Consider the following 23,409-nt stretch of genomic DNA (forward strand, 5'->3'; position numbering starts at 1 on the left):
AATTCATGCAGCTTATAAAGCTGATCAGACGTCACTAGATATATGCTCATTGTTCAGAGCTGTTTTTAAATCATGCAAGCATCAAGCATTGCATTCGTTTTGAACGTATTTCTATATTAAATACAGCCCGTCATAACTGATCCATCTGTCCAAAAGAGCCGAGCTTCGTTTAAATCTTTAACGAAAAACAAGAGCACGAGCTCCAGCGCAGACTTCATTATCCTCTAAAAGCTTATACTAGTGCGTCTTAATATTTCATAGGGAACCAAATAACACCAGCAAGAAAATATATAAAATAATAAAATAAATGTATATGTATATGGAAAGCTATCGTGTAGCCCATCAAACTTCACGCATGCATTGGCTGTTTTTACTGCAGTCTCGTGTGTGTGAGGAGGAATCAATCATAGAGTTGATGTTACTTGAGATAAAGTGTCACGGGTTATTTTCAGAGAGGAAGAAAAGGACTCATTTAGCTCCGAGTGCAAGTGCGCGCGCGCGTATGAGCGTGATAGGACTTGAACTATATACAGTAAAAGATGCGTATTAGATGATATCCTCTCAAATAAATTGTACTGTATTATTTGCTTTTATTTGCTTTTAATAGTTTTTCTCATCCGAATTTTTTTTTTTTTTTATAACTAAATAAATAAATAACTAAATAACTAAATAAGATGAAATAAGCTCGTCACTTAGTGAATGGATGAGAGTGCACCGGCGCTGAGGCGGAGCGGGTCAGGCGCGTGACCTCGCCTCTATTAACACACACACGGCGACATTTGCTCGCTTATTGTCTGACTAATTTAATTTCACAGAACACTTATTTTCCAAACTCAAGCGCATGCCAAAGGATAGGGAAAGGGTGAAAAAAAAAAAAAAAAAAAAAAAACTTGTGATAAAAGTCTAACTCAATTTGAGGACAAGTACCTTCATCTGTAAATGAAAGCAATTATGCGGCCCATATTATATTATGTTGGCCGGTCTCAGGATAGTCATCAATCACCCGCAATCGAGCTGTCACTGCGGGCAGATTCGTTTCTAGCAGGCAGTTCTCCAGCTGGGGAAAAGAGGAGTACATCATCATTAATTTGACTGTGACCCCGGGGCTTCTCACATGTCTGAACCCACAGTCAGCAACACACCTCCAGCACTTCATCTCCATACACGAACCCGCAGCTTTACACGAGAGAGACAGAGAGAGAGAGAGAGAGAGAGAGAGAGAGAGAGAGAGAGAGAGAGAGGTGGATAGAGAGAGAGAGAGAGAGAGGTGGATAGATAGATAGATAGATAGATAGATAGATAGATAGATAGATAGATAGATAGATAGATAGATAGATAGATAGATAGATAGATAGATAGATAGATAGACAGATAGATTATCACATGAACACTTTTTTAATATCTAAAAACATTTCAGAGTAACTATTATTTCAGTGATAAACACAAATGAAGAAGTAGGCTTTACAAATAAAAATATCTCACTTTTCCTTAAGCATTGCACATTCCTCTGTTTATGAATCTAAATGTATATCAGTTCGAATTAATATCTCATTTGTGAAACGAATTATTTAAAATAAGCCGATCACACTACAGTTTTAGTCCACGATTGAAGCTGATTGTGAATTAGATATGATTTATGATATGTAAAATTAAGGTAAAAACTGTAGATCTTTATTAATACAGGCAAGAACGTCGGGTCATGTGTTAAATTCCTGATTAACCTGAGATAAAAAGGCGCGTGTAAAAGCATTAAGACAAAAGATATTGTTTGATCGTCAGATATTAGAAGTGCAGCTCTTTTTCAAAGCTCGGTTTAATTGATAAGCTCAATTACAAGTCTACCGTGCCTTAAAGATTCACCCCCACCCCTCTGTCACTCGTTGGGATTTTTATCCAGAGAAATGCATATTAAAGTTAGAGTCTGGTCATTTTGACTGGGTTTCTTCTGACGTCAGAGCCACCGGCGTTTAAAACAACCCGCATCTGGGCTGACGTGTTTAATACTAGTTTTTATAACGCAAAATATGTATTTCTGACATCAAAGACGCAATTCAACAAATGCTTGACGATGCGCGCGGCTGTGCTGTAGAAGTTTAATAGTGCTATAGGAGAGCATCCATCTCAGGAAGGAGTTTAAGCAAATTAAACATGATGGTACTGCGCTTCGCCCTATAAGCGTCCGGCAGCTTTATGCTTTACCAATCAATCGGTGCACTGAAACACAGCAGACCTGCAGTCTCGGGAGCACTCTACGATGTCCTATCCTCAGTTCGGATATCCTTACTCTTCTGCACCTCAGGTAAGAGTCGAGCGCTTATTCGAACATTGCTTCAGATTGTTAAAAGGGGAAAGCGCTCGCGCGCGCCGATGCAGATACAGGTTTAATCGGGTTTCTGCGCTGGGCTTCCCTCTGCGCTTATCATTTTACAAATCTACAAACACGAGTTCGAGTCGCAGACACATGCAAACGTGCAGATGCGATGACAGGGGGAAGGAGGACAACAGTTGCTTTTTGGCCATGATCCATAAAGTGCATCGTCCTGTGGGGGCTGACGGTGGCCAATGCCAAAAATCAACTTGCACCTCATTTTCGCCGTTTTGCAAACTCGTACAGGTTTGCAGGTGGCTGTTTTATTCATGCTGTGACATTTCCAAATGTTCCAGTTCCTCATGACCACCAACTCCCTGACATCTTGCTGTGAGTCGAGCACCAGATCCATCTCGGACTCGTCCGCGCAGACGCCCGTTTACTGTCCGGTGTACGAGAGCAGACTGCTGGCCACCGCCAGACACGAGCTGAGCTCCGCCGCCGCGCTGGGAGTCTACGGGAGCCCTTACACCGGCGGACAGAGCTACGGGAACTATGTCACCTACGGCGCTGACGCGTCCGCTTTCTACTCTTTGGTGAGTTTAGAACACGCGCAGTTATCAACGATCATAACAGCATGCATTCTGGCAGAGAAACGCGATGTTAAGATCACCTAAACTCTGTATAAGGAATGCGTTTCTACATCAGAGACGAGGCACATTTTCTAAAATAAGAACATTAATGAACTGCATGGAATTATTGCAGAACTGATGAGTCTTTTTCATATGTCCCATGGGCTCCAAGTCTAGGATAAGCGTCATATTTTGCTCATTACCATGGTTATATTAACAAGCATGGCAAATGTAAGTTTAATTTCTGACAGCTCTTGTATTTATTTCCAGGGAGCGTTTGATGCCAAAGACGGAAGTGCTTCTGCGCATGCGGGAATAACACCAGCTGCCGCATACTACCCTTACGATCCCACCCTGGGACAGTACCAGTATGACAGGTAATGAAGAAGATTCATTAAGAGTCTTATGATTGACAAACAACATGACTCTGTTCAGCTGGATCAATTTCATGGGCAGCGCTCAACATATTGATGCAATAATTAGCGCAATCATTTGAATTCAAGGGCCCCTCTTCTTCTTTTAATAACATAATTGTCCTCGAATTCCAGGTCACTGTTTTTGATGTATATGTTATGTTATATCATGCACCTAACGGTTTAGCCTTCAGGGTTTCCCCTGAAGTGCTTTAATGGACCGACACTCGGCCGTTGCACTCGATCAAGCAATGTGTTCGCTCTGATTAAAAAAAAAAATAAAAAATAAAAAAATCGAAAGTTTATAGGCCTAAGGAAATAAAAGTCTTTGCATTTCTTTGCTGCACAGATACGGATCTATGGAGGGAGGAAGCAGAAGGAAGAACGCCACGCGTGAGACCACGAGCACGCTAAAAGCGTGGCTCCAGGAGCACAGGAAGAACCCCTACCCCACCAAAGGAGAGAAGATCATGCTGGCCATCATCACCAAGATGACCCTCACGCAGGTGTCCACCTGGTTCGCCAACGCCAGAAGAAGACTCAAGAAGGAGAACAAGATGACATGGCCACCGAGAAACAAGGGCTCAGACGATAAGAAGTACGAGGATGATGATGAAGATGGGTCGCAAGAAGATCAAATCAAGAGCGAAACCAACGATGACGGTCAGCTCTACTCCGTTCTTCACTAGTCTATTCTGTCATTTAGATCATTATTAGGCCTATTTACCCTGTTTTTTAATGTTTTTATTCTGAGAAAATAACACTGAGCAATCTTAAGTTCTCAAGAATATCACTGAAAGCGCAAACTTTCGAAGGTCCGGTGGAAGGCATGCAGAAGCATTACATTGCTAACTATTTTCGTATGATTTGTGTAGCGTTATATCATGCATAAAAAAAATAAAAAAAATAAAAATAAAAAGAGGCGTAATGAACAGAGGCGTAATGAATGTTGTACGGCCTGTATGTTTTGTTGTCTCTCGCCCTCCACTCACTTTATACTGCTATTTCTGAACAGAGAGCAAAAGTCGTGAGGACAAGGAGCTGCAGCTGAGTGACTTGGAGGACTTCGACACCATCGAGTCTGAGAGCTCCGAGTGTGAACTCAAGCACCGCTTCCACATGAACACACACATGGAGACCACCGACGACCGCCTCAAAGAAGCGTCTCCGAAGCTCTCCATCCCCGGTCTGCTCGAAGCCGAGCGCGATCTCACCAAAAGCTGCTTGAAAAGCACAGCGGAAGACTGTGAGCACAACAAAACGTGCTTCCAGCAGCAGGGCCATCCGTTACTGGACAGCAAACCCCGCATCTGGTCTCTGGCCCAGACCGCGACAGAGTACTCCTCATGTATGCTTCGCTGTCAGCCATCGCCCTCCGCCTCCTCACCTGTCAGCGGCCTGGAGAGACAGCAGGACTCACCTGTCACGACTCTCAGAAACTGGGTAGATGGAGTTTTCCACGACCCCTTGTTTAGACACAGCTCCTTGAACCAAGCACACACGAACACTACGGTTTCTTGGACCACCTCGACCAAAGGGTCGATCTTAGAGACTGGAGCCCTGGGACGCTCCAACAACATGATAAAAACACAGCAGCAAGAGCCCAGCAAGGACAGCATGCCATTTCCAAAAGGGGTGAATAAAATATTCTGTTCCTAGCACACAAAATGACTCTCGAACAGACTGTTTGGAATAGCTCTTTACGCTTTCAGTTCACAAACAAATACCAGACTGTGGCCCAAAACACGTTTTGCTACATAAAACCATGAGGAGATGTATGTTTATTGCTGTGTTGACATCTCACTGGCGAGGGTCGGTTTATATATATTTATTGGTTTGGTTGACGCACGTTCAGATTATGTAAATTAACTGGAGTTTATGTTCCGAAAGACTGAAAAAAGTTTACAGCCCAGTTTCGTCCCGGCTTTTATCATTTCTTTGGCATGCATATGTTGCTATATGTTTTTATTGTTCATTGTTTTAGACGAACTCGGACCTTGTTGCAACGACTCACAAGTGTCACTGTTAAGAAAGCATCGCACAAATGCACAGATCTCCTCGAGACGGGGAATGTTTAAATCTGCTCACTATAATAAACGGTGGACTTCTCTCAGCTTGTGTTCGGTGTGTCGCTGTCCCTGGTGCTGAACACACACGGTCAGATCCACCTGCTGGGCTCCGTTCAGTGACACGTGCGGCTTACTTTAATATGCCTATTACTTTTCATTTCTAATAGTAATTCTTATTTTTATTTGTCAATAAAAAGTAGAAAGTCGCAACATTTCATCTTGTAATTTGGCAGTTGCATCATAAAATGTACAACTATATAGATTTAAAATTTCAATTACAAAAAAAACGTATTATTCTTATTATTTTATTTAAATTTAATTAAATCAAATTTATTTATTTATTTATTTTTCTCATTAGGCCAAAGTAATGGCATACCAATACGAATGGGTCGACTGTCCACTCTAAATAATGCATACGATGTTCTCCGCAGTGATTGTTTCGTGTTCACTGTGTTTGGCTTTGTAATAATCCCCCAGTAACTGTTTATCATTCTCCCCCGTCCTCTGATGGGAGAGATGAGGCCCTCAGGAGCCATAAGACAGCGCTGGATGAGCCCCATTAACCCGCCATAACCAGCCTGTAATTGGGATGTTTTCAGTCATCATTCACTTCACTCTATCGATTTCTACTCTCTGCCTCTGATAATATTATCGAAGCGCCAAATCCTTTACCCTGACCCGCACTTGAGCTCAGCAGACAGGCAGGTTATATGGTAGAAGGTGAGATCATTTGAAATGTTCATCTTGACACAGACCCCTCAATTTCTGGAGCTCCTCCGCACTCGGAGGCTTTTTCACCGGGGCGCGTCTCTAAGTGAAAAGGGCAAGAGAATTAGTTGCTCGAGATAAAAGGGCAAAAACAGCAGTCAAAGGCAGGAGTTGACAGTGATGGTGAAAGTGTGGCCCCTGGAGGACTGGGGTCCGCTGAGAGGGCCTTCACTGATGAATTTCAGTCTGAAAGCCAAACGATTGAGATCTCCTCCTGAACGATCCCCTGGACAAAGACGTCATACATACATAAATCAATAAATAACAACGCTTCCCGCTACAACGCAATGCAATACACAACAAATGGTGATGTTGGTGTTATATTTCGTTGTCTATATATATATATTAGAAAATCTAAAGTGTCAGTTTCTATTAATACTTTATGTGTTATTTTACCCATACATTTTAAATAATGATTATGATAATGTCGATGATGATAATAATAATAATAATAATGATATATTAATTGCAATGACGAATAATAATACATGCTTTAAAATTCTAAGATATTAAGATACTTTTCTAAAATGTAAATAATTTTAAATTACAGAGCACATCGCAAAGAAAACTGATCAATAGAATAAAATACCATTGCCAAGAATAATAACATATTTTGAGTATTGCATTCTGTCTCAAGAAAAACAGGGTCTGGAGAGGCACGGGGGGGGGGGGGGGTTTGACTTACTCGTTCAAGCGTGCCGAACACACACACACACACACACACACACACCGGATGGAGCGATGATGCTGAATTAGCGGCGCTTTTACATAGAAACCGAATCAAACTGTAATCAGCGACGCGTTGCTTTTCATTAAGCGCCTTTGACAGCAGCATATTCAGACCTGACAGGGACACAGGGCCCTGAAATAAACTGCTCTCAAAACACAGAGCCATGAGATAATTCCTTAAGCTCCATTAACAACTCTTAGCCCCAGGAAACAGAAACATCTCCAAATCTAAAAGCTTTATCGACCTGCGCAAACCTCCGCTGATGGCCACGATTTCGTTCCTTTATTTATATATTTCTGCTTCTTCTTAAGGGACAGGAGCGTCTAGCGCTGGTAATAGACTTCAACACAACATATTACCCGGAGAAGGAGAAGAAAAAGGCAGAAAGATCGAGATCTCGATCTGACCAACTGTGTTTAGTTTCTCCACCGGATCTGTCAATCATCAGATCTGATCTCCTGCGATTATCATCTGCATGCCGCTGCAGTTATTAGTGAGTTATCAATCCAGGATCACCTTGAGACAATTACCTTACAAAGAAAACTTATTTAGAGAAATCATTATCGTTTTCTCGTTATTCCAGGAACCACTTAGAGTTTAGCGGTTCGCGATACGAAATAACTAAATAAAAAGTATTAATATTATTGAATCAGGATGGGTCAAGCAGGATCACTCAGAGAACAGAAATCAGGAGATTTCACAGCTCGTAACCTTTCTCCATACTTCCCTCTGGACTCCAAACATAAGAAAGACACGCGCGCGGTTTTATCTGGCCAGTTATTATTATTATTATTATTATTATTATTATTATTATTATTATTATTATTATTATTATTATTATTATTCTCATTATTATTATTATTATTATTATTATTATTATTATTATTATTATTCTCATTATTATTATTATTATTATTATTATTATTATTATTATTTTTATTATTAAATAATCTGGTCTGGTCTGGTCTGGAGAGTAAAATCCTGATGCATGAGACATGAAGGTTGTAAGAGAAACAACGAGCTCAAAATATCCTGACAGCACTTCAGATCTAACACTTACACCTTACTCAAGTCAGTCATAATAATGATGATGATAATAATAATAATAATAATAATAATAATAATAATAATAATAATAATAATAATAATAATATATCATTAGCCAATTATAAAACACAAAGATGAACACTGAAGTAAATCAAGCTTTCTGAACAAGATCACAGATTCCAGACTTTAACCCATTATCACCCATTTATGTCAAATTGTGAATATATATTATCATTATTTCTGCCATCCAATAGTTATTTCCAAACAGAGGTCTTATACATCTCACACTAATACTAATGTTTTTAATTTATTTTTTTTAAGGTGTTTGACATTATTTATTCCCCCTCTTTCTAATCTTAGTGTTTAATAAGAAAGTCTGTTTAATCTGGCTTCCAGTGTCACGGGTGCTCTATCAGTCAATATTAATCACACACAAAACAGCACATGCAAAAGCCATTTGTTTTCCTTGCAGCTTTAAAATTGTATTTAAATGTCATTAAAGTTCAGTAGATGGCTGGTGTAATAGGCATCGACGCGGTGGCACACGGTCTTTCCTCCGCTAGTCACTGTGGGTCAGTGTGAGAGGCTTGTCTTCACTCTCACGTGTCACACACTTCACAAGAGGCTGGACTGAGTGTGTGACTGGAGGAAGTCACTGCCACTTCAGCAGATTATCAGAAATATCACACTGACATGTAGAACAGTGTCCCGCTGGCCCGAGCCCATGTGAGAGACTTCTGATAGCAGAACTATGAGATGAGACAGAATCCACACGCCAGACCAAACTGAATTAACTTAAGAGTGAGAGACTTTCCGTTTAAGTTTGTCCACTGACAGCAAAGGTTTTACTGAAGAACAAAAAAACTAGCCAATGTGCACAGCAGAACAGTGAATGTGTAACAGAGGCCAGCTGGTAGATCTCAAGTGAGCAACCCAGATTTCAGGTTTTATTCATAAAAAATAAAATAAAAGCAGCCGAGTGTTAGGGTTATAATGTTCATCATGCAGCCGCATCTCAGCTGTCCCAGTAAGAGCCATTCAAACACATCTTTTGATTTGTCGGAGGAACTCAGTAATATTTCCTTACATGGTACTGCATCAGTGTTTTTATTCCCCTCGTGCCCGACCTCTCCTTCTTATCTTTGCTTTTACAGAAACACTCAAGCCGCTCTTATTTGTATTTACCACTGATCTTTTGCAAGACAATTGGATACAGAGGCAAAGGTCAAGCTTAACTCTCTTATGCCTTTCATAGACGAATGAAAACAGCAAATACTATTGATCCAACTTCAAATGATGTACATAAACCTGAGAGCTCCACACAAGACCGCGTGACCTTTCTGCAATTACCAAGATGACAGAAGTGATGCTTACAGGAGTGTGACACAGGCTTATTCTCAACACTTTGACACAGAATCACTGTTTTAACCTAAAAATAAATAAATAAAACATAATCACTGGTTTGAAATGTGTTTTTCTTATCCATGCAAATACAGTAGAAGAGTATCTTCAGCTGAAACTTTAAATACACTTAATGTATGATGTAAACATTTGTTGCTTTTACAAATGCTCTGATTGCATTGATTTGCATTGCATAAAACATGAATGACTGCTTGAATGTCATTTGCATAAAACTTGCAAATAGCACAATTAAGTACATGCAATAATATAGCTTTATGAACACAGTGCATACTGTGCAAACTGTTGTGTATAATGTTTTTGTCGAATTTTCTGTATTTATTGTAATGTGTGTGTGATCTAAAGAAAACAAACAAACACAAACAGTGAATTTGTGGTAAAGAAACAGCAGCGGTGGTTGGTAGAACACTATCATACAAAAAATACAGCAGTAAAAAAGCACTTACAGAACATACAATGACAGTTTAAAAAACATATTTCATTAAATTATGCATTGTTAATATACCAACTTACTACAGTAATAAAATATGTTATGCACCTTTGTAATTCACCGAAAGTAGCTTCTCAACTACTGCAAAAAAAAAATAAAAAAAAATAAATAAAAAACCTTATATTTGAGCTGTTGTCACAGGGAACTCTGGGAGTGTAAATGTATGGGTTTTCACTGTAAGAAGGTATGTTCATTTGTACATCTGTAAAAAAAATAAACTGTAAATGTAACAGCATTTTACAGTAAATAACATGAAATGGTCATTTAAATTACAGTTTTTCCATTCAAAATAGTAAGAGAATGTAACAATTATTTTCCCTCTTTAACTGTTAAAATTATGTTGATTCTGTAGAGTAAAGCCTGATGCACTCTGTCTGTCTTTCTATAACGGCAATCAAATGAACTTAATTACATGTGTCACATGTGTCATAGTAAATACAACACTGAATGTGCTGCCCTGGAGTAAAGGTCTGTTTCTCTGCTTGCTTCATGCTGCGTGACGATGGGCTTTAACTAGGCCTGCTTCAGTTTCACACGGCAGGAGCTCAGAGGGTCAGATGCTGTTTTACATGTCTGGCCTGGCTGAGCCGCTGTGGAGACGAGAGGAGCGGGCCGAGGGGCTGCTGGCCTGTTTAAGGATGAGGAAGTGCTCCTTATGCATGAGTCTGGACTGAAGGGACGTCCGGCTCACTGCCCAGCCCTCGTTAAAGTGCTCCGGCCCGCTTCATGATGTCAAGCCTACTGATTTGTGTTATGGCTATCAGAGTGAGTTAACATTCACAATGGGTGGAGTGTCACAGAGGGGCCTGTGTCTGACACACACACACACACACACACTCACCCCTGAACAAGCAATCAGCACTTATGCGAAAGGTCACATTTGCAATGCAGGGGACTGTACGCAGAGAAAACGCAGGTAATTGGAGGCGGGCGGGTGTGATACTTTTGGCGGATTGTGGCAAGATAATGTGATGGATGTGGAACATTTTGGCGGGCAATTAAATGTTTTGGAGTTCCTGGCTGTTGGATGTGAGGGAGGAGAAAGTTGGGAGAAGGGAGTCTGACAGTGTGACACCTTATAATCTGATTTGCTCCGAAAAACCTGCTTCAAATCAAAGCACTTTTAATCAAAGCGGAGGTTTTTGTGCTGTGTGTGAGCGATGCATGAAAGGAGGGAGTGCAGAAATGAAGGGCTAATTAAAGTGGGTCAGGATTGAGCTACAGGCATGAGAAAACACTTTAAAGCCTTTACATTATTTACACACTCTTGGCCTTGCTCCTCCACATCGCTCGCTGCTCCTTTAAGGAACAGACACAAAGAGATGTCTACATAAAGCTATAACAAAATTCTAAATGTATTAAATATATGTCATCCTTAATGTATTTTTCCCCCATCTTATGATTAAATTCAATTAATTTAAATCAACTGAAACCAGTTTTAACAAAATTAATCTTTGCCCTGCAGAAAGTGATGGAATTAATGCATTTACATGTAAATTATCATTCCATTAAATACTGATGAGATCAAGGTTTCAAATAATAAATAAACATATTTTATGTTTAAAAATAATATGAAATAATGGATAAAGTGGAATGTGCTAAATATGAAGCAGTAGTAGAAAAAAAGCAGCAGTGTGCGGCAGGCCATCACTGTATTAATGAATGAGTCACTGAATCATTTGATTCAAGAAGACTGATTCATTCGGGAATTAAGCAAGTGGTTGAATATATATATATATATATATATATATATATATTTTATTTATTTTTTTTTCATGGATCATGCTGTTTACTTAATATTCTAATGATTTTTGGCATAAAAGAAAAATTGATATTTTTGACCCATACAATGTATTTTTGGCTATTGGTACAAATATACCTGTGATACTGATGACTGCTTTTGAGCTCCAGGGTAACATGTATTACTGAAATGCTGGAAAGTATATATATATATATATATATATATATATATATATATATATATATATATATATATATATATATATATATATATATATCAGTGCTTGAATTAAAGGGGGGCTGGGGAGATCTGCTTATATAAACAGTTTTATGTCTATCTTAGGGAAAAGTTCACCCCAAAATTAAAATTCTGAAACCGAAAAGACCATTGTTCCTCTTCATAACAAATTAATATAGTTTTGATGAAATCCGAGAGCTTTATGACCCTGCATAGACAGCAGCGCAACTATCACGTTCAAGGCAGGCAGTGAAGACATCGTTAAAATAGCCCATGTGACAGTGGTTCAACCGTAATGTAATGAAGCTATAAGGGTACTTTTTGTGCACAAAGAAAACAGAAATTAGAACTGCATTTCTTCTCTTCTGGTCAGTTCTGGTCAGAGTATCATGAAGCGTGTGTGTGGTGCTGCTGAGGTTGAACACGTATGTGCTGCCACTTGTGTACAAACAGATGTTAACACACGCGTCATGATACTCTCGTGAATGAGTGCTGGTGATTGACCTGGAAGAGAAGAACTGTTGAATTAGAACAACATGAGAGTGAGTAATTAATTCATGAGAGAATTAAATTTTTTTGGTGAACTATCCCTTTTGACTTATTTCTGCTAATCTCCACATTTTTAATAACATCCATCATTTTGAGAGATAAAATCCAACACAGAAAACCATGCAAAACAGCACGTCTATTTTCAGATTTTTAAACAGGAGATTTAAATAATAAAACGATAAATAGCATTATATTAAATATGAATTTTATCTCTTTATTCCAAGCATAACACATTTTATGTATAAAAACAACAGACCAGCGCCAGTGTTCGGAGGATGGACTCCCAGGAGAGGAGTCTTAACGACACTGGTCACACGGTTCAAGCCTTGGTGACGCAGGTGTCCAAGCTCACACAACAGTTCCAGCTACTACGAGCTCCCACTGCGCCACCCACACCGCCTGTTCTCCCAGTACCATCGGAGACCCCCTCCCAGCCGGAACCACGTCTCCCGATCCCAGAGACGTACTCGGGTGAGCCCAACTTCTGTAGAGCATTTCTAACCCGCTGTGACATGCACTTTTCCCTACAGCCCAGAACCTTTGCTAACGAAAGGGCCAAGGTGGCCTTCATGTTGACGCTACTCTCTGGGAGGGCGGCATTATGGGGGACAGCAGTGTGGGAGAACCAGGATCGATGCTGCGCCTCGTTTCAGGCACTCTCTGCCAAGATGAGACGGGTCTTCGATTGGGCCGTCGCAGAACGGGAGGCGGCCAGGAGGCTGGTGGAGTTACGCCAGCACGAGAGATCCGTCTCGGACTACTCCATCGAGTTCCGGACCCTGGCGGTGGAGTGTCATTGGAACGAGGAGGCGCAGTGGGACATGTTCCTGCATTGGCTGGCTGACCGCATCCAGCAGGAGATCTACGCCCTGGATCTCCCCATGTCCCACTCATCGAGCTGGCCTTGCGGGTCGACACACGTCTGACACAAATGGAGAGGAGGAACTTATCCAGCACTACATCCAGGGGACCGGCAGACATGCGATTCAGCGGTGATCACGAGCCCATGCAGGTAGGGCGAGCTCGGCTTTCCCGGGAGGAGAAGGAGAGGCGGAGGTCCCTTGGCCTGTGCCTCTACTGCGGGGGAGCCGGACATCAAGCCCACACCTGTGCGGTAAAAGGGCCAGGCCCGCTAGTATGTATGGGGCTACTATCGGGTGGGATCTCCGCCGAGAAGACCTCATCACCATCATCATCATCCTCTACACTCCTGGTCAGCACAGACCCACCACTGTCAAGCACTACTGGACTCAGGGGCAGAGGGTAATTTCATGGACAGCACATTGGCACACAAGCTCCACATTCCCCTCAGACCCCTTCCGCACCACATCACGGTTCACACCCTCACTGGACAGCAACTCCCTACCATCTCATACATCACTGAAGACATCACACTCATCACATCTGGCAATCACTCTGAGACTATTTCCTTTCACATCCTTGACTCTCCCCTGGCACCCATTGTCCTCACTTGCTGCTGACACTCTTGGCTCCTCCTCCATAACCCCAAAATAGACTGGTCCTCTAATTCCATTCTGTCCTGGTGTAAAAAGTGTCATGAGTCTTGTTTAGTGTCTGCCTGTCCGTCTGTGTCTATGTCTGTTACAGGAGGAGGCGGTGGATTTGTCTAACGTGCCCGCAGAGTACCTCCATCTGAATAAGTGTTCAGTAAGTCTCGTGCTGCTTCTCTTCCTCAGCATCGCCCCTACGACTGTGCCATAGATTTATTGTCAGGTAAGTCTCCGCCTAAAGGCAAACTTTATTCACTTTCTGTTCCAGAGAGGGAGGCTATGGATAAATATATTTCTGATTCTCTAGCTTCTAAGTTCATCCGCCCTTCCTCTTCTCCTGCAGGGGCAGGGGCGGGGTTCTTTTTTGTGGGAAAGAAGGATGGATCACTGCGACCTTGTATTGATTACCGGGAACTGAACAACATCACGGTAAAGAATACTTACGTCCTTTGAGAGGTTGCAGGGAGCATCAATTTTCACAAAACTGGACTTACGCAATGTGTATCATTTGGTTCGGATCAGGGAGGGGGATGAATGGAAGACCACTTTTAACATCCCCAGAGGGCACTTTAAATATTTGGTCATGCCCTTCGGGCTTTCCAACTCCCCAGTTGTCTTCCAGGCACTCATCAACGACGTGCTGCGAGATATGATTGATCAGTTCATTTATTTCTACCTGGATGACATATTGATTTTTTCTTCTTCTCTCCAGGAACATGTGCAGAACGTCCGACGAGTGCTTCAGAGGTTGCTAGAGAATGGGCTTTTTGTCAAGGTGGAGAAATGCAAGTTTCATGAACAGTCAATTCCATTTCTGGGGTATATCGTGTCGACTGAGGGAATACGCATGGATCCCGAGAAAGTTAAGGCTGTGGTAGAGTGGCCAAGTCCAGATTCCCGTAAGGCCCTACAGAGGTTTCTGGGGTTCGCTAACTTCTACCGTGCTATATTTGCAACTTCGGCCAACTAGCCGCACCGCTGACCGCCTTGACCTCCGCCAAGACTGCGTTCAGGTGGTCAGACACAGCGGAGGCTGTGTTTGCCAAACTGAAGAGCCGTTTCATTTCAGCCCCTATTCTGATTACCCCTGACCCTACACGTCAGTTCGTGGTGGAGGTCGATGCGTCAGAGGTGGGGTTAGGAGCGGTGTTATCACAACGTTCTCCCTCAGACGACAAGGTCCATCCTTGCGTGTATTTTGCATATCGTTTATCTCCTGCAGAATGTAATTACGATATTGGTAACTGAGAATTGTTGGCAGTTGAGATAGCATTGGAGGAATGGCGACACTGGTTAGAAGGATCGGGGGTTCCTTTTATAGTTTGTACTGACCACAAGAATTTACAGTGCATTAGCACCGCCAAAAGGTTGAACTCCAGGCAGGCTTGATGGGCACTTTTTTCGGACGTTTTGACTTTACTATCTCGTACCGCCTGGGTTCCAAAAATATAAAACCCGATTCTTTGTCACGCATTTTTGACCATTCCGAACGCCCGTCCACTCCCGAGTGTATTTTTCCTGAGACATTAGTGGTCTCCACTCTCACATGGGAGATCGAATCAAAGGTCAGAACGACCTTAGAAGGGGTAACGCCTCCACCCGGGTGCCCACCGAACCACTTATTTGTGCCGGAGGGATTAAGGTCCAACGTTATCCAGTGGGGACATTGCTCTAATGTAGCTTGCCATCCAGGGGTTAATCGTACTACATTTTTAGGCAAGCAATGATTCTGGTGGCCACTTATGGCTCGCGACATTCACCGTTTTGTTTTGGCTTGCTCGGTTTGTGCCACTGGTAAGACCTCCAATCGGCCCCCTGATGGGTTACTCCAACCGCTGCCGGTACCTTCTAGACCCTGGTCCCACATCGCTCTAGATTTTATTTCCGCCCTCCCGCCCTCCCAGGGCAACACGGTGGTTTTAACCTTGGTGGACCGGTTCTCGAAGGCAGCCCACTTTATTCCCTTGCCCAAATTACCCTCAGCCAAGGAGACAGCGTTGACCATCGTAGACCACGTCTTTCATTTACATGGCAACCCGATAGACGTGGTTTCCGACAGGGGACCCCAATTTGTGTCAAAATTTGCGGCGGCGGGTGCTCCCGACGAGTCCCCCGAGGTGACGGTGGCGGGTGTTCTCCACGAGTCCCCCGAGGCGGCGGCGGGTGCTGTCCACGAGTCCCCCTAGGAGGCTGTGGGTGCTGCTTATTGTTCGCAGAGGTGGTGGTGGCTGCTCGGGAAGCACCAGAGTCGAAGGTGTCCGCTCACAATCCCGGTTCTGCCCTGTGTTCCCACCCCACCGGCTCTGCCTCAGTCCCCAGGTCCCCCTCCAGCACACAGACCTGGACCCCTGGAACATCTGGAATCCATTCCTTAGGGGAGGGGTCCTGTCATGTGTCCGGACCCGGTGTTCCTCCCTCTCACCTCCCTCTCACGAACACTATACACCTGGTTCACTCGGTACACCTGTTGCAGCCACTCACTCACTTACACACACACAGCTGTTCCCCATTTGTTCACGAACATATAATCTGGTCTCACCCACCACTCTGCCTGGCTATATTGTAATGTCAATATTGATTATGTGTGTTACTCGTGCTTGTGTTTCGGCTTGTCCCTGTGATTCATTTTGTTTTTGTTTTTGCCGTGTTGGCTTTTTTATTCTCTTTTATTAAAAAGTATTAATCTTCCCTGCATCTTGGACCCTGACTTTGTTCTTTCCACGGCGCCATCTCTACCGCGCCGTGACACATGTTTAATCCCCGATTTATGAATGTGAATATATAGGCTAATATATGAACTGTCTGACCAAACAATTAAAATGCTTATTAAGAAAGAAAACCTTGTGCTTTGTTCATCTGAATAACTTAAATAGACTTTATATATTGAATGCGATTATGCACACATTTTAATAAAGCCAGATCAGTTTTTGTAACAATACGTTCGTTGACTTAGGACATAACACATAGGACACTCTTTTTTTTTTTTGACACCTGCTGGCATATTTTGTGCAATATGAAGAAATGGTCACTGAATGAATCAGTGAATGATTCTGATAGAATCATTTCGGTGAACTAACTGAAATTGAAAAAATCTCTTGAAAGAATCATAATTTCCATCACTATCACAGACATATACCACTTCCTGGATCATCATTTTACCCTATAACATTATGCATTTTTCATTTATAATCTGTCTATTTCTGATGATCGCAATATTTTTAACATGTATCTGTTTAATTAAGAGATTCTCCAACCTGTTCACCAACCTGTTCACGTGTGTTTTTGTTCGGGAGGATTTGTACGCGTTCAGAAGATGTGTAATAGCGCCCCCGAATGTATAACAGTGAAAACTCTCAATGGCTGGGAAGCCTTGTCTTCTAAAAGATGAGATAACTCATCAGTGGTGGGGAAAGAGATAATAGCTGATATTCAGGAAAACAGCACTCTTGCTCATGTAATATTGCCACTATTGCTACTATGGACACTATGGGATGTCCTTTAACTTATGGGAGATACCAAAAAAAAAAAGAAAAAGAAATACAGAAAGAGTGCTTTCTTTATAATCACTGAATCCTGAATCCTGTTATAATGTCAGGATTGCAGAGCTGAACAAAAATGAACTCAAACACCTCGGGCACTGCAGTCATGTGATCAGCACACATGTCTGTGATTGGCTACAATACTAAACACTTCCTCTGATGCTCTTCATGGAAAGTCCACACAAATACATACAAGAGAGTGTGAAAACAATCACTTATCAGCAGGTACCATATAGCATCAATACTCTTTTACTGCAGAAAGTCTTGTACTATCACATTTTCTAAGTTTTAGTGTCGCTACAGAAGACAAATTAATTTTCTCCTGCATTTTTTTCTGCACACTAAATCATCCAGATGAACTGATTATTGTTTAATCTCATGTTTTTCGATTGTTGTAAGACTGATAACACTGTCATTTAATTAACAAGGGAGAGTGAACAGTCATCTAGTCATGATCACAAAATAAAGCATGGCATAAAGATTGACTGACCATGCATGATCCTGCTGATATTTGATTGAGTCTTCAGTCATTTATACATTTTAGCGTCCTTATAGACGGTTTAACCGGGGCACGCGCCTGGACCTAATTTAACTTCCGGTATGTGTTGTGTATATCGGTCTGGCTGCAGTGCCTTCTGCAAACGCAGTTAAAGTTAAGGTGATGAGTAGACTGAAGTTGGGCTCAGGTGGTTGTGCTGCAGGGTGTGTTTCCATACATTTATTTATTTTTGGAGACTAGCCACAATTTTAAAAGTGACCGATTTTCAAAAAGGCTTCGTTGAATAAACATGAGTAATGTTACGTATTGCACGTTTAATAATAATAATTCCTTACATTTATATGTTTAAATATCAAAACGAGGCACGGGTGTTTTTATATCGCTGTATTTCTGAAGGAAGACTTGCATGTTATATGCCTGATAGCAGCGTGTGAGCGTACCAGCTCTGCTTCGTTTACAGCTGTTACTGGGGAAACCTCTATTTCTCGCGCTTTATGTCTATGCTTTAAAACATCTCCTGCTGGTAAAGAATGAATTAGCATTTTCATTAAGTCCGCCTGATCCAGGCAGCAAACATTTTGTTTCTTATCAAAAAATATCTACTCTAGAGGGACTTGGCTGTTGTTATTGATTCTATTTGGAAGTCTACCGGAAGTTAAGTTAGGTCCACAAAAGCGTGCATGTGCAGTAACGTTTGTTTATGTTGTTGCCGTTGAAACCGTCTATACACAAACATTGCAGATGCAGATTGCAGTAGCTGTCCAGTCTGGGTCAGGTAGTGTGGGGTGAGCTGTGTTCCTATGGATGTTCAGTAAAACCACTGATGCTTTACAAACCAGATTAGTAAGCTTAACTCACGCTGAGCCTGAACACATAATCAAACAAACACACAAACTGAGTCAAACATGTCACGAGGACAGTCATCCAGGGCGGTTTTAACACACGCACATAAAGAAGTCAGCGCTGTTATCTCAAGTTTTAAGTCAATCAACAGTTCAGTTTGACATGCGATTACTGTAATAATGATTATTATTATTCACAGTAATGAATGTGTCAAAGGTGAGCTCTAACCATTAGGTCAATTTATGCACAATGTGATTTGGTCAAATGGATGTTACTGGTTTGGGTTTATATATATATATATATATATATATATATATATATATATATATATATATATATATATTTTTTTTTTTTTTTTTTTTTTTTTTTTTGGGGGGGGGTAGTAACTGTACACACAAACATAAAATAATTAGCCAAATACACAGCACACTACACACAGATGTTGTGTGTCAGTGGAGCTCAGGAGCTCTCACACGTACATGTATATGCGCATATACACTATGTATACACACATCTGATGAGTTTAGACAGTTATGCAGCTGAACTGAATCACTACTGAACTGACTCTATAATGACACTGTTGAGATACTTTACAGCAGAATCTGAAACTATTGTGAAGCTGCTGTCAAACACTCTATAGTGGATAAACGCTTTAGAAATAAAGTTGCAACTTTCTGTCTTGGCTTGTATGTGTATTAAGTGCAAATACTGCATGAATGATGTGTGTAATCTAGAGAACTGTGTTTAGTTTAGAAAAAAACTAAACTGAGTTTAAAGCACATAATGTACTCAAGTACTACTTTTACTGTCTAAGCATAAAATTAATAAATAAATATACTGAAATACATACATACATTAACTGTATCTAAAGAACCTATGGTCAGTCTTTCCCTTCATCCTAATAAGTGGACTATAAATCCAGATTGTAAAGCTGAAATTTTACAGTAGTTGAATCTTTGTAACCTTATTGTTCCCAAATGACTTTGCATCCTCTTTTTACTAAAAGACCAGAAACGTTTATGAATCAGCCTTCTAACTAGAGAAATGCTGGAAATGAGGAGTTCCAGTGCACATATAATATTTTCTGCGGTCGTGCAGGAAGACACAGAAGAAGGCTGATGTTTCGAGAGTCGCTCTTCCGTACGCTTCACAGACTCGCTCTCATTGTTCCACACTGTTTCCAGACTTAAATAATAGAAGAGCAGTGTGTTTTTTGCATCCATTTTTGTCACGCTCAGTTTCACTAAAAAATGGATCTGGAGACACGGATCCAGCACACAGATGTAACCTGTAAACTAACAGTCCTCCCTCAGACACAATTAGTTTTCATTGAACGCTATTGATCTTTTCCCCCGTTCAATTATAACCCACACATGAATGTTTGTAGTCATTAGACGGGCTCTTTGTTGTGTCACCAACAGCAATTAAATCCAGCCGATGGGCCTTTTTCCAGAAACGTCCATGTGGAACCGCTGGAATCGGGACACGCATGAGCACACGTCTGGCTGCTCCGTGTCCCGATCCCCGGCTCTGTGGAGAACCGAAGCTATGAAATAAAAATGATGCCCGTAACCTCAGTTATACTAGCGGCTGAATTCTTACATGGGGAATTCTTCCTGATCTTCAGGGATCTGTTTGCTTGTCTTCTGGAAAGTCCTTGATACGAGCAAGATGGCGTTTGTGATTTCTGAAGGATGGTATCTAGGTCCGTCCTGTCAGACGAGAGCTTGAAGTGACTGTAACTGTGAACTAATCCAGAGTCTGTTTATCCCAGACTGGGTTTGAATGCTCCAGATAATAGACAGAAAACACTGCCAGTCTGTCCATCTATTTGCTGATTTTAAAAAGCTAAATAACGTTTGTATTGACTCTTCAGATTTAGCCGTTCACACCCAATTCAAATTTGTTCTTGCTGTCTGTGTCCCGCAGAGCTGGCTGGACATCAAGTCTGCCACGCATATTCACTTCTGTTAAATACAGACACTAAATATTCATGCAGAGCATTTAAAACATATGCTGCATATGAATATACAATGTTAATTACTAGACACAGATCAATAGTGAATAAAAAAACTGCTTAGACTTGATTCTTTCTACAGATGATGTCAGTTTCAGTGAACACACACATGGAGAGTTTTACCAACAGCTCGGCAAGTTGTGGGGTGAGTTGTCACAATGGGAATGCAAAATTTTAATACTAAAAAATGTATAAAGCAAACCGCAAAGTCATATAAGGTAACATACACTAGAGGTCACACCAATGCTGCATTTTGATAAAAAAGTGAAATGTTATATTCTAATGTAAAACAGCTGTTTTCTGTGTGAATCTGTGTTAAAGTGTAATGTATTTCTGTGATGCTCCGCTGTATTTTCAGCATCATTCCTCCAGTCTTCAGTGTCACATGATCTTCAGAAATCAGAATAATATGATGATTTACTGCTCAAGAAACATGAAGATTATTATCCATGTTGAACACTGTTGTGCTGATTAATATTTTTGTGGAAACCATGACACTCTAAAGATAAATGTTGCTGAACAGCACTAAAAGTGGTTAACTGTCTCGTACTCATAGGGGAACCACGTTAAGTCTCTTCAGCAGCTGTTTTTAAAGAGGAACCATCTTCTCCTCCTCAGATTTTAGACATCACTCCACTCTCATAAGTTTGCTATGAATGGACATTTACTATGATGGCAAACACTATTTTTAAATCACTTTTATGCTCTTCTGAGGTCAGAAAGTTTTTATAGGGTATTGAATATTTCTTTATGGGACGAAAAGGTTGAGAATCAAGATATCTTCAGGAAATACACTTCAGGATCACTTCAGTCGTCAGTTACCTGATTCGTGTGTGTGTGTGTGTGTGTGTGTGTGTGAGTTTGAGAAAGAGGGTGAAAGGAACAGAAAGACTCAAAACATCTCTCAAGCAGAGTTTTTTAGAAATTACACGCCAAAATGAGAGAAAGCACGCAGTGAGGAGCTGCACAGCCCTTAATGACGTGTCCCTTCACCTGGAGTCCTCCTCTCTCCTCCTGTCCTAATTACAGCTGCTCATGATCCTGATCACACTCACAGAGCGGGACATTTGAACACAGACGGATACTGTGCTGTCTGAACCTGCCTTCACTGAAGATGCTCACTCTGTAAGATGAGGTTCATTGAGCTGAGATGAGATGCACTGAAGACTGGAAAGTAAATCAACAGTGACCTCTTTCTCTCAGAGCTGGAATAACAATCTGATGGGAATATCCCTCACCTTCAGCTGGGTCTGAAGCACTTTAATAAACCGCTTGATTACTCCCAGCGGAGAACACAAGCATACACACATCTGTGTTTGATATTTCATTTCTGTTATTAAAATGCTGTTTAAATGCAAAAATAACATTCTAAATAAAATAAGAGCTGTGCCTTGAGTGTTAAACATATCTTCTTCATTTTGGGGGGTATATGATAAAGCTAGTTTCTGTCTGAATGTATTCTTGGAATAACAATAAAAGAAACTTATTTATAAACTTTTATTTTCATTATTTTATTTTATTATTTTATTTTATTTGAACTAGTTAGCCAACATTTATTATTTGTAACTCACTGCACTAAAATAACTAAAACTAAAAAAAAAAAAAAAAAAAAAAAAAAAAAAAATGAATGTACATGGTATATATAAATATTAGAATTATATTCATATTATATATGACAAATATAAATTACGAATCTACTCTACAAAATAAAATGTATTTTACTGAAACTTAATTAAATGTTTAATGAAAAATGTTAATAAAAATATTGACTTGAATTAAAGACTGGTGTTTTTATCCATACTGTGGCACTGTTTGTAAAAGTGACTGGCTGCTGGAGGCTGTGCATTACAGTGATTTGACCACAGTTCTGAGGGTTTTAGGCACTTCACCCATGATCACTGCTTTATTAATGAGTCACAGCTGAGGATGTGAAGTCAGAAGAGTTTCTCCATCACTGTGTCAGTGCCTCTCTGACTGTGACGGCGCCGGCTGAGCGAGTGCTGGACCTCTGACTGACCGCACACACACCAGCGCCAGGTCTGATGGAGCTCAGACTCAGGTGAGCAGATTAGAGCACCTGTGGGGCCCTTTAATAAGAGCGGAGCCTGTCAGAGCTGATGGTGTCCGCCGAGGACCGCTGCTTTCACACCACAGCTTCTGACAGCATGTCACCAACTCCAGCCGCACTGCACTCCATGTTCTTCAGCGTGTTTATATTTGTTGTTGAGTTGTTGTGGGCTTTCTTCCTCTGTTCCTATGAATGAAAACATCTTGCTATCACACACATCACACCCAAGTGTTGTGAGGCCAGCCGAGGGTCTCTGACACGCTTCAAACCCTGGACGAGATGGAGAAAACTCCACCTGAACTCCACTCACTCTCACACGAAGGCTTTGTCTGTTTCAGTACAGCTGTAGATCATGTACATCAGTGTGGCCTTTCATTGACTGGAAATGACACAAGCTTGCGTCGTCTCTCATACAGTATATCAGAGCATCTGCACTAAACACTGATGCTTTAACACTGTTATTTTCAGAAGTTATTATGTGTCTGAATGATTCAGACTTAAAGGGACAAAAGGAAAAATATTGCAGTTG

At 41.1% G+C, this 23,409-nt stretch overlaps 1 protein-coding gene across 1 annotated transcript; it reads left to right on the plus strand.

The window, feature by feature from the left end:
- Positions 1–1,722: 1,722 nt before the first annotated feature.
- Positions 1,723–5,533, plus strand: LOC113060085 (iroquois-class homeodomain protein irx-4-A-like). The gene is made up of 5 exons (XM_026228904.1): positions 1,723–2,299; positions 2,665–2,904; positions 3,211–3,317; positions 3,703–4,016; positions 4,369–5,533. Exons 1-5 carry the CDS (start codon positions 2,255–2,257, stop codon positions 5,010–5,012), a joined length of 1,350 nt encoding a protein of 449 aa, XP_026084689.1. The 5' UTR covers positions 1,723–2,254; the 3' UTR covers positions 5,013–5,533.
- The last annotated feature ends 17,876 nt before the right edge of the window (positions 5,534–23,409 follow it).

The sequence above is a fragment of the Carassius auratus genome, chromosome 41 (assembly GCF_003368295.1).
Source record: "Carassius auratus strain Wakin chromosome 41, ASM336829v1, whole genome shotgun sequence".
Classification (NCBI taxonomy): domain Eukaryota; kingdom Metazoa; phylum Chordata; class Actinopteri; order Cypriniformes; family Cyprinidae; genus Carassius; species Carassius auratus.